The sequence below is a fragment of the Micromesistius poutassou genome (genome assembly GCF_964030765.1).
Source record: "Micromesistius poutassou genome assembly, chromosome: 2".
NCBI lineage: Eukaryota > Metazoa > Chordata > Actinopteri > Gadiformes > Gadidae > Micromesistius > Micromesistius poutassou.
In genome coordinates, this window is record NC_140272.1 from 13261493 (window position 1) to 13278163 (window position 16671).

The 16671-nt window shown below is 45.0% G+C and overlaps 1 protein-coding gene across 2 annotated transcripts in view; it reads right to left on the bottom strand.

Moving 5' to 3' along the window:
• The window catches only part of magi1b (membrane associated guanylate kinase, WW and PDZ domain containing 1b), an 86294-nt gene that overhangs the window by 63942 nt on the left and 5681 nt on the right, over positions 1-16671 (bottom strand). For both annotated transcript variants that reach the window (XM_084464306.1, XM_084464305.1), the window contains exon 2: positions 5004-5120. In XM_084464306.1, coding sequence (XP_084320432.1) covers positions 5004-5120 — 117 coding nt within the window. The remainder of the gene's footprint in view (positions 1-5003; positions 5121-16671) is intronic.

The window sequence follows — 16671 nt, forward strand, 5'->3', positions numbered from 1 at the left end:
GTGTGCGTGTGTGAAGGCTTAAAATGGCCAATGTGCAGAGTTTCATTGTTATGTGCTGACCCCGGTAATGATGTGCATCAGCCTGGAAGAAGAAAGATAGGGGGGGGTAGGCTGAGAAGAGTCACTGAGCCAGGGCGCAGGGGTCAAAGTGCGTGGGTTTCAAGATGGCAGCCTGCTACAAAACAAAATTGTAACTTGTCAATTATGCTGCTGCATTTAGCTCTACGCATTGACAGAGATGATCTGTTTGTTGGATAAAGTTTCACGCCTTGATGGATGGGCATGACTGAATTGGAACAAGGCCAATTCCAGGACAATGTGGTTGTTCACCACCGGTTCTAAAGTTTGTAATATATTAGTCGGTATTGCGGTCTGCTGTGCAACTTGCAATAAGGGAGCTTCTGGGTGGCTGTGTTGTTATGATGGCCCTTAAAAGACCAGGGAGTTCTTATACCAGTATGCCAACCAAAGCCCTTTTTAGGATTTTAGTCAAACTAAATGTCTGATTTACCAACACAAATTGCCGGAACCTTAAATACTTTCTAACTATAGATGTATTCAATGGTCTTAAAATGGTTATTCTTTAAGGGCATTCCGATGCCTTCTACCTTCTGTGCATTCGTTAAATGCATAAAAACGGTGAGGTTTGAGGGCATATTGTTGGACCAAATAGTACAACATCTAGACATGATGTTCTGTCCCATCACCCGTCCCAACACCAAAAAGATATGGGACATCTGCATTGACTCCTCCCACTCACTGTACTTTAAAATGTTGGTATATTTCTCAAGCCTTAAAAATACTTTGTTGGCATTGAGTATCTTAACAAGGGTTGTGTGTATGTGTGTGTGCGTATTTAGCATATGTATGATACAATTACTTTTTTTTATATTTATTTTTGCATTTTTTCAGCTTTATTGTAGAGAGAGATAGAGAGGAAAGTGTGGAAGACAGAGGGGAAGACATGCAGTAAATGACCCAGGCCGGATTCGATCTTGGGTCTCTGCGATTAGGACTGTGCCTATATGGTATGCGCCTTAGCCCAGTGCACCGCCGGGGCGCCCCAATACAATCACTTTGAGGACAACTGTTGCCATTATAAAGTAATATATACTGTATATATTTCACAAGTTCATAATGACTCATTCAGGAGGAATTGATTGATAATAATTTGTAGAATAAAAACTAAAATCACCTGAAAGGTTGACAAAATCAAATTAAATATCTTCAGCACATCACTTTTAATCAAAAGGCAGATTTTAAATGAATCTGCGATAACATTATTCAGTGCTATATTCACTTTAACCATAATAGGTTCTCATCTTTGAAAAGATGTCTCTGGAAGACCAGATTTGAGATTCAACTATGCAAATATAGTATTCATCACATGATCAGAGCCATCTTTAGATGTAAATAATAGCTGTATAAATGTATATAAATACGGAAATATCCATGTAAATAAACTATCAGAGCTTAATTCAGCCAATAATGCCATGATACCTTTGTCATCTGTTGGCAAAAATAAAATGGACACATACATGAATTAGCTCATTTTTTTCTGCAATAGGGGTGCCATTGTGGAGGAATTTTGCCATCTCACCACACAACCTGGCTGTGTGAAAAGCGTACAATAAGCCTGCATTTTACATCATGAATCACAAACACCTCAGCTGGTAGCTCAGACGTATTCCGACATGCCGCAAATAGACCCCAACACCAAAACATGACGTGTTCATGCCAGTGTTTTGGTTTTAGCTAGCAGCATCGTTTAGCATTAGTGTGTGATTGAGTGTGAGTGTGTGCGTGTGCGCGCGTGTGTGTGTGTGTGTGTTCCATCTCGCACAATACTGCTGCCCATCCCCCTCTTTAGCCCCCAAACTCCCAAAGCCCCACCCCCGCAACACTGGCCGCTACCTCCCCCCCCTTTCACGGCGCCCTCTTAGCCTATATACTGGCTGTCCAATCGTCTCAACTGCCAGATCTCCGTTTTACACGTGTGCAGACACACACAAACACACACGCACACGCACACACACACGCACACACGCACACACACACACACATGCACTCGCAACCCACGGGCGGCATGCCTCCCCGCGAAGCTGGCAAACACAGAGTGGCGAGTGGCAAAAATACGATGAGCTACACCATACAACCACATCAGACAATGCCGCTACTTGCCTTGACGGAGGTGAGTTCAGGGCTATGTTCCTCCTCCCGAGTCTACACAACCATCCCTGTCGTCTCGCTAGCGTGGTCGGCTGATCGTAGGCAGCCGGCGCAAGAAAGCACAGGAGAGGAAGAAAGAGAGGAGAGTGAGAGAAAAAGGGGGGAGGGGGGGGGAGCAGTGGGAGTGTGAGGCAGAAGGAGAGAGAGTGAAAGTAGTGAAAGGATTGAGAAGTATTGGTTTGTGTGAACAAAGCATTGTGGTGTGGAATGAGAGCGAGACAGAGAGTGGTGGTGGGGGTGGGGGTGGGGGGTAGGGAATGGGGAATGCTGAGCGTGCAGATGGACTGACCACAAGGAAAGCCGACAGACGCCAGGAAAGGTGGTGGTGGTGGTGGTGGTGAGGTAGGGCGAGGGGGTGAACGGATGGAATCGTATGGGGACAATTACGAGTCAGCTCGGACGGCCGTCACTCTCCACACTGCTCGTAGACCACTCTGTGCATCCTATACGGCTGGGCACAACAAAAGCGTGGTACACTGGTCTGCTGGAATGCTTTGATTTCAACCCACAGCTGAAACTAATGGGAGACTGATTCAGCCCATGGACGGCTGAATAATACTTTATGGAAATGTTTTTGACAGGCAGACAATTACAAAAAAATAATAATTTCTCACAGACAGGGAAAGGAAGCTATTCCACAGCTGCATTATTTTCCAATCTGGTTACTATTATGTATTATGTACATGTTTGTGTTCGATTCTGGACGAAAAGAGTAATCTCCACATAACGCATTTGCTAGATGATATACTGGTAAAGATGTTTGATAAGTAACAATAAGTTGGAGGAAAAAAATCTGTGAAAAGTAAAAAGGTTGATGCTGTGTCAAATGCAAAGTGTTAAATGCATGTGCAATGCAGGGGTCATTTTAGACCCTATCTACTCTTTATAAGCTCAGCCATTTACTTCTCATTATATTTTTGTGTGTAAGTAAATCCCTTTTCAGATGTATTGTCCAAAAAGTTTCATGCCTCATCCAAACGGTTAGGGAGCTGATAGTTTGAATGAAAACTGTCTGAAAGGAATCAAAGAACCAATCAATTATCCTTTAACATAATACCTACAACCAGCGGATGCATAATGTATAACCCTATCAAATCATCAATGTCCTGTCCCCCAGTGCCCTAGCGAGAAGTCTGCATAATAAACCATTGCAGTTGTAACAAAGTCATGTAAATCTTATTTGGGGCAAAGCCCCCTAAAGTTAACATGCTAGACCACCTCCAGGTCCGCCCCCATGTCCGGACAGACAGGGTTAACGTATGGCTGGGAAGAGGGAGGTTAACCAACAGTGTTATCCTCCCGCTCACATCAAACACACACACACACACACACACACACACACACACACACACACACACACACACACACACACACACACACACACACACACACACACACACACACACACACACACACACTTTTCCATCTGTCTCTCCACCTGCTTGCTGTTCATTAGTCAAGGCTACACACACACACACACACACACAAACACAAAACATGGACACATACACATTGCTATTCATTGACCTCTACTAGTGACCACTACACAATCAGTGCTTAATTCATACACCCAGGGCCAGGTGAATATCTGATTGACTGCATTTGCATTACAATGTAGCCATTCAAAAATTAGGATCAACTTCACACATCACCCCAACAAAGAGATACAAACATTACTATTGCACAACAAAATGAGTGACACAAAATGAGTGACACATTTTCAAACAGGTTTCAGCAATTGTATAGCTTTACCATTTACACAACAACTCAATGTAGGAATACAATTAGTTGTTTATTGCAAACGGCAGTTTTTACGAGCAGGCCATAGACCTCAGAGTGATTAGGAGGGACCATTAGAATGGGACCCTGACCTAATCCAGTGTCTGGCTGACATACGGCCATGGACATGGGGCTGATGAATTCCTCTGAAGAGACCCAAGAATAAAGATCCTCATTTGCGTGTGAGGGTCGTGAACAAACAAATTGAAAAGCCCACCAAAGAGAGGCAAAGGAGCCGAGAGTGTTTGGTCTTCAGGTGGTGGAGAATGGCTGGTTTCAAATTTTGTCTTCATGCGTGGAGAAGCACAAAGCATTGACATTGAAATTGTGAAGGGACCTAAAGATGAATAAGGTGCTGAAAAGTCAAAACATTGGCATTCTAAAATATTCAGTACTGGTTCAATAAAATGAACAAGGCTGAAACAGTTTCCCAGGGCCTCAAACCTTCTGAAACTACATCCAGGACATCCATGAACACATCTGTATCAATCATGTACCAATTCCACATGTTGATACAAGGGGCTGTGGGGATCCATTACCAACTTAAACCTGACAAGAACACTTTAACGTTATCGCTCAAGTTACTTTCATAACACTGGAAAGGAAATTCCAGTGAAATTCCCAAGTCTCTGCTTGTGCCGCCATGCAGCGGAAAATGCTAAATCAAACCAAAAACCCATCTCCAGCTAGCTTTCAACATGGCAATACCCAGAAAAATAGAATGCCTGTGTGGGAGGAGGCGTTCGGAGGGTAGAATTCCTGGATTACAAGGTTTAGCGGCGGCAGAGATCACAAGCTGCTATAAAGGATGCCGGTCAACTACAAAAGAAGCGACGCATTTAATCACCAATGCTATTGATCCTACCAACCGGGGAGAGTACTGGTCTATTGATTTTTCAAGACACCAGGCCCTTCTCTTGTAAATCAGACGCCATTGGTAAAAGCAATGTATACGAATAGAGAACGTATCTAGAGGGCCGCGGTGCATCACTCACAAGGCACGGCGTGGCGGTAGAGGTTCTCTCGGATGGTCTGTTGCAGCTCGTGGTCGGCGGAGGACTTCTGGAAGCGCAGGCTCAGGTAGTGCTTCAGGTCCTTGTTCAGCTTGTTTCCTGTCAAGAGGAGACAAACAGGAAGCGGGTGTGAGCGAGGGCACGTTGCACAAAATACGCTTTCCAATCCCAGGCCGGAAAAAGACAACAAAACAAACAACGTTGCACACAATGGTGTCACGAACGGAGAGACGTGACACATGACTACCGAGCGTACGCAGGTCTCCCATCGCGCTGGTGGAAATGTGTATAAATTAATGAGGAGGTGATGCAAGGTAAAGATAGACAGCGAGTTGGTTTTGTGCATGGAAAGGGTTAATTGCAACGCTGCCATTGTCACTCTAATGGGTTAGCTGGCAACAAGCCACCCTTTCCCGTCGCACTAGAAAACACTACGTCTGGCACCGAGGTTCAGTGGCGACCCATGGCTAGGCCATCTGGACCTCAGACATGGAACCTCAGACACACAGTGGGTCACTGAAGATAAGCCAGGCAGTGATGTGACTGTGTTGTGGGTTATGGTTTGTATCTGTGTGGCTTGTAGCAATCCATGATTACAACTGATTTGGTGAATGTTACAGCGGAGCACGGGAGAAAAACGTTTTTTGGGAAAGAAAACAAGCACACCTTTGCACTGTACATTTCAAAATCGCTGTGCCGTTATCCCTCTGTGAATATAAATGTGTTATTGTAAACAGACCGTTATTAATATACCATACATCTATAGTCTCTGATTGGCAGGTTGGAACATTTGTGGTCGTCTTGGAAAAGCACCCAGTCATAAAAGGCCCAGGATTTTGTTTCCATGGAAACAATGAGTGTGTGCCTTTGTGCGCAAGTGTTGTTAAAGACGGTGGAAGCTCGGCGTGTGGATGGTTGTACAGGGAGGAAAGGGGAGGGGGGGGACACGATGCACATCAGTGCTCAATGAAGACTTGCTATCAAAATGAACCACCCCCCTCGTACAACTACAATGCCAACGTCCTGCCCCCAAAATCATAGCAAAACGTAATTTACACACAGTTGGCTCTGTACAGTAGTTCTCATTCCACAGTTGAGCCGTACTATAGAGTATATCAACCCTTCAGGCAAAGGGTTTTCTGCATGAACATACAAGAGTATGGAGGTTGTGTGTTTCCTTGTCTTTTCACTGGAGGGTGGTGGAGTTTGGACACAATGTACACGGTCCGCTAGAATGTGGACACATTGCCATTGAAGAGAGTCCATGCTGAACATACCCTTTCATTTTTTTTTACCAGAAACTTGAATCCATGCAATATGCAAAGGAATCACCGGTTTTGGCAGAAACATGGAGCGCTCCCACCCCAACACATCACTAGGTTGTAATCCCTGCAACAGGTTACAAGCCAACACTTGGACCGGGTCAGTCAATCCCTCTTTCTCTTGGTGAAATGTCATCCAACTCATCCATCTATCCTTCTCTCTATTTCTTCATAAACTACAAAAGTCAAATTCTACTATTATAACACAATAAATCAAACAAGGACGACCCCTGAAATACGTTTGCCTCATGGTTGAGTTTAAGAACAGTGAATAGGCTTATGTGGTTGATAAATACACTTAACAGCACAAGGACTCGTATCAAGTTGATCCAGTTTTGTAGATTCCTTTTCACATTTTGACCCTTCTGTCCCACTTTTATCTGGATCGAACAAGAAAAAAATCAAACGTACAAATAAGTGCTATTTTTTAAACTGAACTGTGGTATCAATGGATTGTGTATTATTACATTGGATGATGTCTTTAGGGTCACTCAGTTTCCAGGGTTCCCTTTTCTATTTTTGTTCAAGAGTTTAGCTATTTGCACTTCTTTTGGCCTAATCTCGAATTATCTGTTTCTCTGCTTTTTTAGTTATTTGAATAGGTTACATTTATAACACTGTAGTCATTTCCTGGGATGTATATTATTGAAATGTTATATCTATGGGGCATTGGATAGCCTACACATCGTTTTTTTTTTTTACAATATATAGTTCAACATCCTTCCTTACCTTAGTTGGGCTTAACCAAATAGCATAAATCCCGAAAAAGCTTTTTAATTGTACACGCTGAGGTTTGGCCTTTGTCTTTGGCCTAATCAAATTACTACTCAATACAAGAAGAGAGGACGGTGTCATACACGCAGGTGTTACACTGAACAGTGAAGATAAATGATAGGTTGGATTTTGTTTCTACTACTACGTACTACGATAAATACGCTGCAGGATATGGGTGGGGGGAAAGAGGATGGGATAACAATTGACCCGGTGACCACCAGCCCAAATCCATCCTTAACCCAATAATTAGAAACGACAATTACCCTAAACAAAGCCCACCTGCAGCAGATTTTTCAATAGCCAACTAGAACAACCTCGATGTAGGCAGAAGGGAGGTAGGGGGAAGGTAGGGCGAAGGTGAAGTGGAGGGAGACGGAGGAGGGGAGCAAGGAGAGAGACGGGATAAGTGGGAAAGACACGGGCGCAGCAGATATGGAGGGAGAAAGACAAGAGAAACTGAAAAGGGCGAAAAGAGAAAAAAGAAGTGAAAAGAAACGTGGCACATCGCGACAAAGGAAACGTCAAAAACTTCAGAGACATTAAATGCACACCCAAAACTTTCAAGGCATTTTCCTAAACACTGACTGCTGGCCTGCCTGCCTGCCACCCCACCCACCCACCCACCCTTCCCTTCCCGCCCTCGAGTCATCTCTGATCAGCCAGCCGAGGCTCTGCGCTGACACGCGGAGCCGGGCATGGCACCGGGCAGCCCTCGGTTGGCAGTTGACATCTGTATCCACGAGGCAGAAAAAAAAAAAAGATCCCAAACACTGCTGAAACTCAACCCCAACATCCGGCGCGCTCTCTCTCTCTCTCTCTGCCCAGCAGTAACACAAGATCACTCGCATTCCTGCTGAGAGAAAAAGGGCTGCAGCAAGACATAAAGAGGAGGGAAACAAGTCCTACACACACCATCATCATTACATATCCTAGGCTTGAGCCGGGCAGCCCGGGCCTCTAGTCAGACCGCTGCTGAACTGTGTTGTTCACGTCAAGTTATTCCGCCCATTGTGCTTGCGGACCGGAGCTGTGGTTTCTGGGATTCCCGAGGACAGTCCAAGCCCTAATCTCCGAGCTCCTCATTAGTTACATGTGTCTCTGCGGAGGGAGACGAGCACCCCTCCAGAGCATACACCACTCGTAATGGTGGAACTGGGAAAAAAAACACAAGAGTTCTCACCAACTAGGAAGCGCCAGTCTAACTGACATAGCAGAACGGCAGTCATATGCCATGCTGCCAGGCGGTTTTAGGCCCAGCCAGACTACGATTTGGCAGCGACAACGCTTGGCCTGGACTCCAGTGTTGTATCACAGTTGAATACACAAACAGTCTGGCACCCAAGCTAACAAATAAGCATTTTTTTTTCCCTTCTCTCTTTTTCAATTGTCTGCTCATCATCAAGGGATGCCAGATAAAGGTCTCCCTGATGAAGAGGAAAAATGTCTTTCTTTCAAGAGGGTCGTTTATTGTTCAGTTTACTTCCAACCAAGTAGTGTAGGGAGTGGGGTGGGGGGGGGGGGGGGGCGACAGTACAGGAATCTTAAAACATAAACAGCATTGTGCTCCTCGGTTCCTTACCCCCATGTTCAGTTAACATGAGAGCCAGGATCTATGTCCCGGGTCTCCGCTTTCATCTTGAGGTCTGGTCCTCATTGAGACACTCATCCCCTGCTCTAGGTAATCAGATCATCTGGGGGCTGGTCGCCTCTGGATCACCTCGATCGACGGTCCGCACCTACGGCCCACCGGCCAGCTTCCTACAGGGGCTGATCCATAAGCAGCTCTTCGCCGCACGCCCTTGTGTCAAGAGTTCAATGTTCAGAGATAAGCTCTCCTTATAGGTCCGGTTTCTATACTATTAGCGACTCAACCACAGTATGTGTCTCAAGTGGTACCTTCCGGGTTGATTAACAGCGAATCAATGGGCAAACATTGTTATGTGTTTAGCCGACGACAAAATAATCTCCTGTGTGACAGTCCGACGACATAGACTGTCAGAGGAGACGTATTACAGCAGTGGATGATTAGAAAATATATCACAAAAATCAATATCATTGCATTATTTAATGGATACATATAGAGGATCCCACGAAGAAACTGCTCTGGAATATTCCTATATATTAATTTACAAATCAATGTAGAGCCATAGGCAACTTCTCAGTCTCAGATATTCCTATGGGGCTTGAAAGAGATCTTTCATATAAGTCACTCGGCATATGTCCATGTGTGTGTGGAAGTGTTTAAGGGCCCATCGCTGCTCTCTATTTCTGCCTTCCTTCACGGTGAAGGCCAGTTCCTGTCTCCATGGCAACGACAGGAGGATGAGCAAGGAGGCTGCTGTGTTGGTGGCAAATGAGAATGGCTTGGTGCCCCCTGCTGGCCTTCTATGGTATTACATAAACATTTGACCAAAATAAAAAAATAAGCCAGAAACCGTGTGGTCTGGCCTGATGATTAAGGGTAGGTTCTGTAGTAGCAGAGTAATCCAGCCCAGAATCAATAATATCAACCATATGATCCTGCATCAGTGTATTTAAACCCTCTGTGAATGTATTTAGAAGTACCTTTAACATAAATACATTAACATTTAAGTAACCCCGCACTTATAATTTACATATTGATACTACAAATTGCACACACACACACACACACACACACACACACACACACACACACACACACACACACACACACACACACACACACACACACACACACACACACACACACACACACACACACACACACTGTCCTCCCTGAGGGGAGGGAAAGCAGGGTTCTAATCAATGCTCAGGCTTATGTTGTTTGTCCCCAAATTGAGGCAGAAATGCAGTAAGACAATGAGTTTCTGCCTATGGTTTGAATGGCACAAGCCTTTCTCTGTGGTGGTAAATCCTATGTAATTATCAATGTCCTTTTACCCTTTTGAATCGTTTGTTTAAACCCCGGCGCATAGCCAATAACCTAAGTCCCTTCTGTGTGATGAATATTTTCCACACAAAAAGGAGCATTATGATTTAGGAAATGGTACAGTGTTCTGCGACAGGGGACGACGGGGCTGGGCACAGTCATTCCAAGGGAAAAGCAATGAACATAAAATCACATCTCTCTGCAGTAAGATTGTTTGCTCTTGCCTTTAATACCAACGGCACTGGCGGCACGCAAGCAGAAAGACTGGTAAAACTGCAATGAAGACGCTCACAGTCCGCATCTCCCCCCCCCCCCCCCCACACGAAACACAAGGGGAAATAACACATTTGAGCAAAATCTGAGAAAGTGCAGAGAACAGAGCGACGTAAAGAGCTAGAGGTTACAAAACAACCCTGTTTTTTAACAAGAGGTCCTTGTGATAATGCCTCATTAAAATGACAAAGACCATCCATGAAACCACTTGGAGCCGTGGTTAGACATCGTGTCAACGGAGTCGGTGTGTCGTCTGCTCACTAGCTAGTTAATCATTCCAGAATGCTTTAATTGATCGCATTCCTGGCAATGGAGAAAAACAGCATTTTGCCAATGCTCAGAGAAATGAAGAATAAATCACAAACTATGAATAAATAAGGCTCCCACAAGCTCTTGTAGAAGGGAACAAAGGCTACAAAAACAACAAAAGCTCTTGAACCAAGGCCTTCCAAAATGTGTTTGTTTCATGCCAGTTGTGTTTGTTCAACCACTACTATACATAGTCTCAAGTGTGAAATACTGTTAGTGCCCCCCCTGGTGGTGAAGATTGAGTAAAGCACACACCAAAATGTGTGACACTCCAGCAGAACACTACTTGCATGTGGTTTTGCGATGACAGAGAAAATGTATCACTATAAATATATATAATATAAATATATCTAAAATATATCACTATAGCACTATGTGTATGTCTGTCTACTATTAAATATCCCCAAAAAATACAAATATGAAATTCTTCCAAGAGGATGAAATAATCTGGCGTGTCATGATTGCACTGCTTTACTCTTACTTTGATCTGTTGTGTTTTGCCCTGAATATTGTGAGGGCGGAGGGGATTTCTCTCTCCGTAGGCTCACTGACCCATTTTCTTTGCCCCATCATCCTACCCCTCCACAAACCCCAGATGTGTACACACACACACACACACACACACACACACACACACACACACACACACACACACACACACACACACACACACACACACACACACACACACACACACACACACACACACACACACACACACACACACAAATTAGAATGTAGCATTGCCTTCCCTTGCCGTTGCCCTTCATCATTTGTAGACAACGACAGATTGATTGAAATGGAAAGGTTTCACGTCCCTAAGGCCAACACTCTATATTACAATGTACAGATACACAGAGAGAGATGAAACAACACACTGGGTCTATTTGAGATGGAGGTGCACGCATGCTGCTGTAACATGAATAACAAGCACCACTCATTTCAACAGGCTGGCTGATTGGCCTGCGCACAGCCTGTGCTGCAGTCGGCAGCACCTCAGATGAATGAGATGGTTGGTTGGTTTGTTTGAGGGCTGCATGGTTGAACTGTTTAAGCAGCAAATGAGCTCCAGTCCAAACGCATGCCGTAATGCACACATAATTGCGAATGTTCAATGAAGCAACGCATCTATTTAGTGAGAGAGTGAGTGGTCTTGAGTCGGAATTGGAGCCTTGTTCCCCAGTAAAAGCCCTGGGTATGGGGTGCATTACTGTTCCTGCATGCATGTGAGCTTTTCCATTTGTGGGCCATGTGGCGTGTGTGATCAGTGAACAGGACACAGATAATACATATATATATATGCATGCAGCCTGTGTCACATATAGATAGAGCGATAGAGAGAGAGAGAGTTAACGTGGCACAGTGTAATAGGAGTAATGTAGTACAAAGAAACAGGGAGGTTTCGTCAGCCTCTTTTAAGAGGGAACCTCCTTTAAGGTACACGTCAAATACACACAAAGCAACGATCCGGCTGCTACACCTCAACAGACCCACCCACACCCACACACTGATCGGAGCTGCCCCAGACCTTATGACTAGGCCTTAATCACCTCCCCTCCCCTTAGAGATGGACTGTCCAAGCACCAGAGCGATACACCCTGACCTCTGCCTGAGCAGACCTCTCTCAGAGAATACACGTCAACTCTCAAAGCTGTGCCCTGATGGTCGGACACGTTTAAAGTTGTGTGTGTGCGTGTGTGTTTGATCAAGCTGAGAGGGGAATTCACCCATAATACAGGGTTGTTTATGAATGAGGGAAAAATGAGTTGTGTACAACACAAATAATTTTTGGAGTTACGCATGAAAGGTTAGGAGCACTGAGCAGGACCCGAGAACTACGCCTGGTCAGTAAATGTGTGGACATCTCGTCATACACAACAGTGAATAGGTGGTGGGGATGAAAGGAGCTGCGCAACAAGCATGCACCGCGTTATAATATCACATAATAAACCACATAATAATACATCCAACGGGGACAGCCACATAGCCAAACCGTTGAGCGAGAAACTCTGCTGTATTTGCACAAGCCCACACAACCACACCACAGATGGGCACACACTTCAAACGAGTTTCTGCAGCTCTATTAGCTGTTTGTTTGTGTATAATTATAACTATGCGTAAAGCAGTGTTGGCCGATGTTGGCCCCATTAAAAAGTTTATTAAAGTGAGAAGAACAAGAAAATTATAAAAACAATAATTAAATTGAATTCAGGCAATTGTTTGATGAACTGTTGTTGGATCAAATGCAAAGAGATGATTACATAAAAAAAGGCAAGTCTGAAAGTCCCAAAGCCGCAGCAAGCCCTAAATGCTTACTTTGTGACGAATCATGGTTCATTTAACGGTCTTCCTCGTGTGTTCCTCGACATGTGATCTTGTAAACCCTGGGCAGGCTGGGACCATAAAGCCACCCGTTTCATTTTGTGCACTTTTATTTGTGGGGGACACACATTGGGAAGCAGCAGTGGCGTTCTGAATAGAAAAGCACTCAAAAGTTGGTACAATTGTGAGTTGCATAAGGAAAGAAAAAAAAGGGAATGGATGGAAAATTGATGTCGAGAAAAGACGGATTGAATCATGATCACAGGAAAGGAGAAAGTAGTGTAAAAAATGTTCATAAAAAAGAACATTGTGAATAGAGTCAAAATAGTTTTGAAGGGACAGAAGTTTTGGAGAAAGAAAAAGAGAAAATAAGTGACCAAAAGCAGAGTGGGCCGGGTGGGGGAGACATCAGGAGAGGAAAGGGAAGGTAGAGGGAGGGTCGGTTGGTGAAGAGAGAGGGGGAAAGAGGGAGAGGGATGCGTGGTGGCCTGGCAGGGGGCCAAAACTAGGAGTGTGCCACAGATGTGCCCCGGCCACACAGGGCGGAATGTGCTGAGTGGACAGGAACGCCCACATCACCCTCTCCATCCAACACACACACACACACACACACACACACACACACACACACACACACACACACACACACACACACACACACACACACACACACACACACACACACACACACACACACACACACACATACACACACACACCACACTTTGAGTTTCTGCAGCCATCACTCCACACACTTGTTAGACGAGGGGTAGTAGTCAATAGAGAGACAGGACCACCCACCCTACAGGTCAGTCAGGCTCTTGGATGAACTGCCGTCTGCCGTACTTGGGGAGTCTTTATGGGAAGACATATTTGAGTTTGATGTACTTTTATGACAATAACTGGGCCGTGTTCTAGAGATTTTCTATCCTCAGAAGTATATGATTTACCCACTTCTAATATGTTTATTGGAAATAAATGACAGCCACAAGTTGTCCACGGCGCCCTCCCCTGGTGGTCCTGAGCAGAAACACACAACCACTACAAAGGCAGAACCAAAGGGCCAACTGTGTTAAAAATGCCCGCACACGTCCAAAGGAAAGCACAAGCGTTCCTAATGGGCTGTTACCACATGCTCGTCTCCTGGGCCTGATATGGGTTTTATAAAGGTTAACAGTTTACAGAATAAGAGCCCGCTGGGGCATAATGCCATAAGGTGCTTTTGGACAACGCCAAGTTGCTTGTGTACATTGGCATCCTCCAACAGTTCCACTCCCTCTGTCTGCATATCCCGCTGCCAATTCAGGGTTTTTTCTCCCCTGTCCCATCTCGGTGATGAAGCCTGGATCAATAGCACACAGCTCCAGCTTCCTGGGGATCAATACAGTTGAAGAGAGGGGACGCTAGGCCTACTAAGGGATGGATGGGAGTGACACAGTGAGGCTGGATGACAGGCCGGGGGGGGGGGGGGGGGGCGGGGCCTTGTGGTTCTCCTGGGATTGGGGGTTATTAAGTGTCGGAGCTTAATGGCTGGAAAGAAAGATGTCATCTTTATGACTTGTGAGGGAAAAAGTGTCTCTGAAAGCATTTCTATCTCCCTCCCAGTTCCACACAAACATGCACAGATGGAATTAAATGGCCAGTGAGATAGTCCAGGATCATTGCAAGGCCAGGTACATTGTTCAATATACACAAAACCATCTTTTATTAAAAAAAAAAAAAAACAGATCCTAAATCCTTTAGCACTCCTTTAGCGCTCTTTACATTCACTTTTCGAAAGTGCAACACACGATAACTAACATAGACACTTAGGTGCATAATGCCATCAACATATGCCACAGCTGTATTCAGATATGCAATTTTGAAAATAGTGAAAATAATAATGTGTCCTCTGCCCGATAATGGAAAGGAAATGTACTGTTTCTTTGAGAGGTTAATGGTGTTCATGTTAGTGTTATCACTTTAGGCCAGCCACAGCTTAATGCTTCTCAGGTCTGAGACTTCCACTTGGCCACATTGACCGAACGTACACCCTACCGACTTTCAAGAGTTAGGGGATCCGGAAATGATGAATTACATGCAAGAGCGTACAAAGGTGAGAGAGGTTCTTAATATACACAACATTTCATTAAAAAATAGTGACGAGGGACCCTTCCTTCAGGGGACGTCAAGACAAAAAACATAAAACAGCCAAAATAACCCAAAGATCAAAGGTAACACGAATTAACGCTGCATCGATGATGAACCTATCGCAAAAACAGACTAATCAAAATCAAAACACTAAATCAGTTTGGCCGACTGCAAAGAGCCAGCAGCGAACATAGATATCATCTGGTGAGGACGTGGCATGAGACCCCACGGCAGTGTCACAGCGTCTCATGGATGACAGCAAAATGAATCTGTCTCCTTGAGTTTAGTGATGGAGCCTAGGGCTTGCACCTCAGCCACCCTCTTTGCCTGTCTCTCTCACTCCCCAAGAACAAGCAATATATATGAGAGACCGAGAGACAGAGACATAGAGACAGATAGACACAGAGACAGAGAGACGGACACAGAAAGCAGAGTAGAAGGGAGGGAGAAGGGAGAAGATAACTTCTCTGTTGCTAAGAGCATCTAATCAGGACCGGTGAGTGAGCGGTTGTCGTGTTGCACCAATTTGTATTGTTCCTCAATGTGCTGGCACATTTCTGCCTACTCAGAGAGTGTGTTGTAAATCAATGTTTTCGGAGTGCATGGCCTGGGAGACTCAATCTGCCATTGCATCGCAGCGGCATGCGGCGCAGACTGCAGACAGTTGCGTCGAGATAATAACACAGACGGCGGAAGACAGGACAATTTACTAGGCAGGGCAGTTAGATGTTGGGGGAGGAGAGAGTGAGGAGGTGCCACTTTCTGGGAACACAATTTGCCACAGCTTAAATACATGTGGATGGCAAGAGAGAGAGCTAGAGAGAGCGATGGCGAGTTGAAGGAGAACATAAGGATTAAGGAACAACCATAAACTCAAGAGGAGCCGCTTGTCATTCGGTCAGTCATAGAGTGCAAATGAGCAAGGCACTTGACGAGACACCAGGAAAGAGAGCCCTAACCCCGCAGCCACTCATGCTTGAATACAGAGGCAACAAGGAAGTCTGGAAAATAAATGACCAGACAGCCATCAGTAGGGACTTGCACTACATCACACTACCATCTTTTTTAAGAAAAAACAAAGAACAACACTGAGATTGGGTGGCTGACGCACAGCCAACGAGATAAAAACAGACAGATTGAGTGAGCTGAGAAGGAAAGAGAGCTAAAAGAGGCTAGTAGCCACAGTCATGGGATGGTAACAAGCCGAACCACAGCGATTCCAGACTGGTCCATTATTGTGATTCAATTAGCTTCCCTATTAGATCTGGCCCCTTATCTGATTCAAGTGCCATCTATTTCCAACCCATTTTGATGCCACATAGTCTTGAGGCCTCCACTAAAGCAGCACATTTGTTTAAAGTCCAATGAGGAGAAATGGCCGAAACTCTACAGAAGTCCTCTCATTAGTAATAATAAAAAATGGCTCTGCTGCCCAGGACTCTGGGGAGGGACTTAACTCCTCGTTTATATGCAGATGAGCCGCCAATCAGTGACAGCCCAGTGAACTGGGGTGGATGTAGCGAGGTGTGCCAAACGTTCACTTTAAATCCCCAGGAAAAGCATTCAATGACCAGGCCTTCTCTCAGAACCAGTGAGGGATTGATGTGTT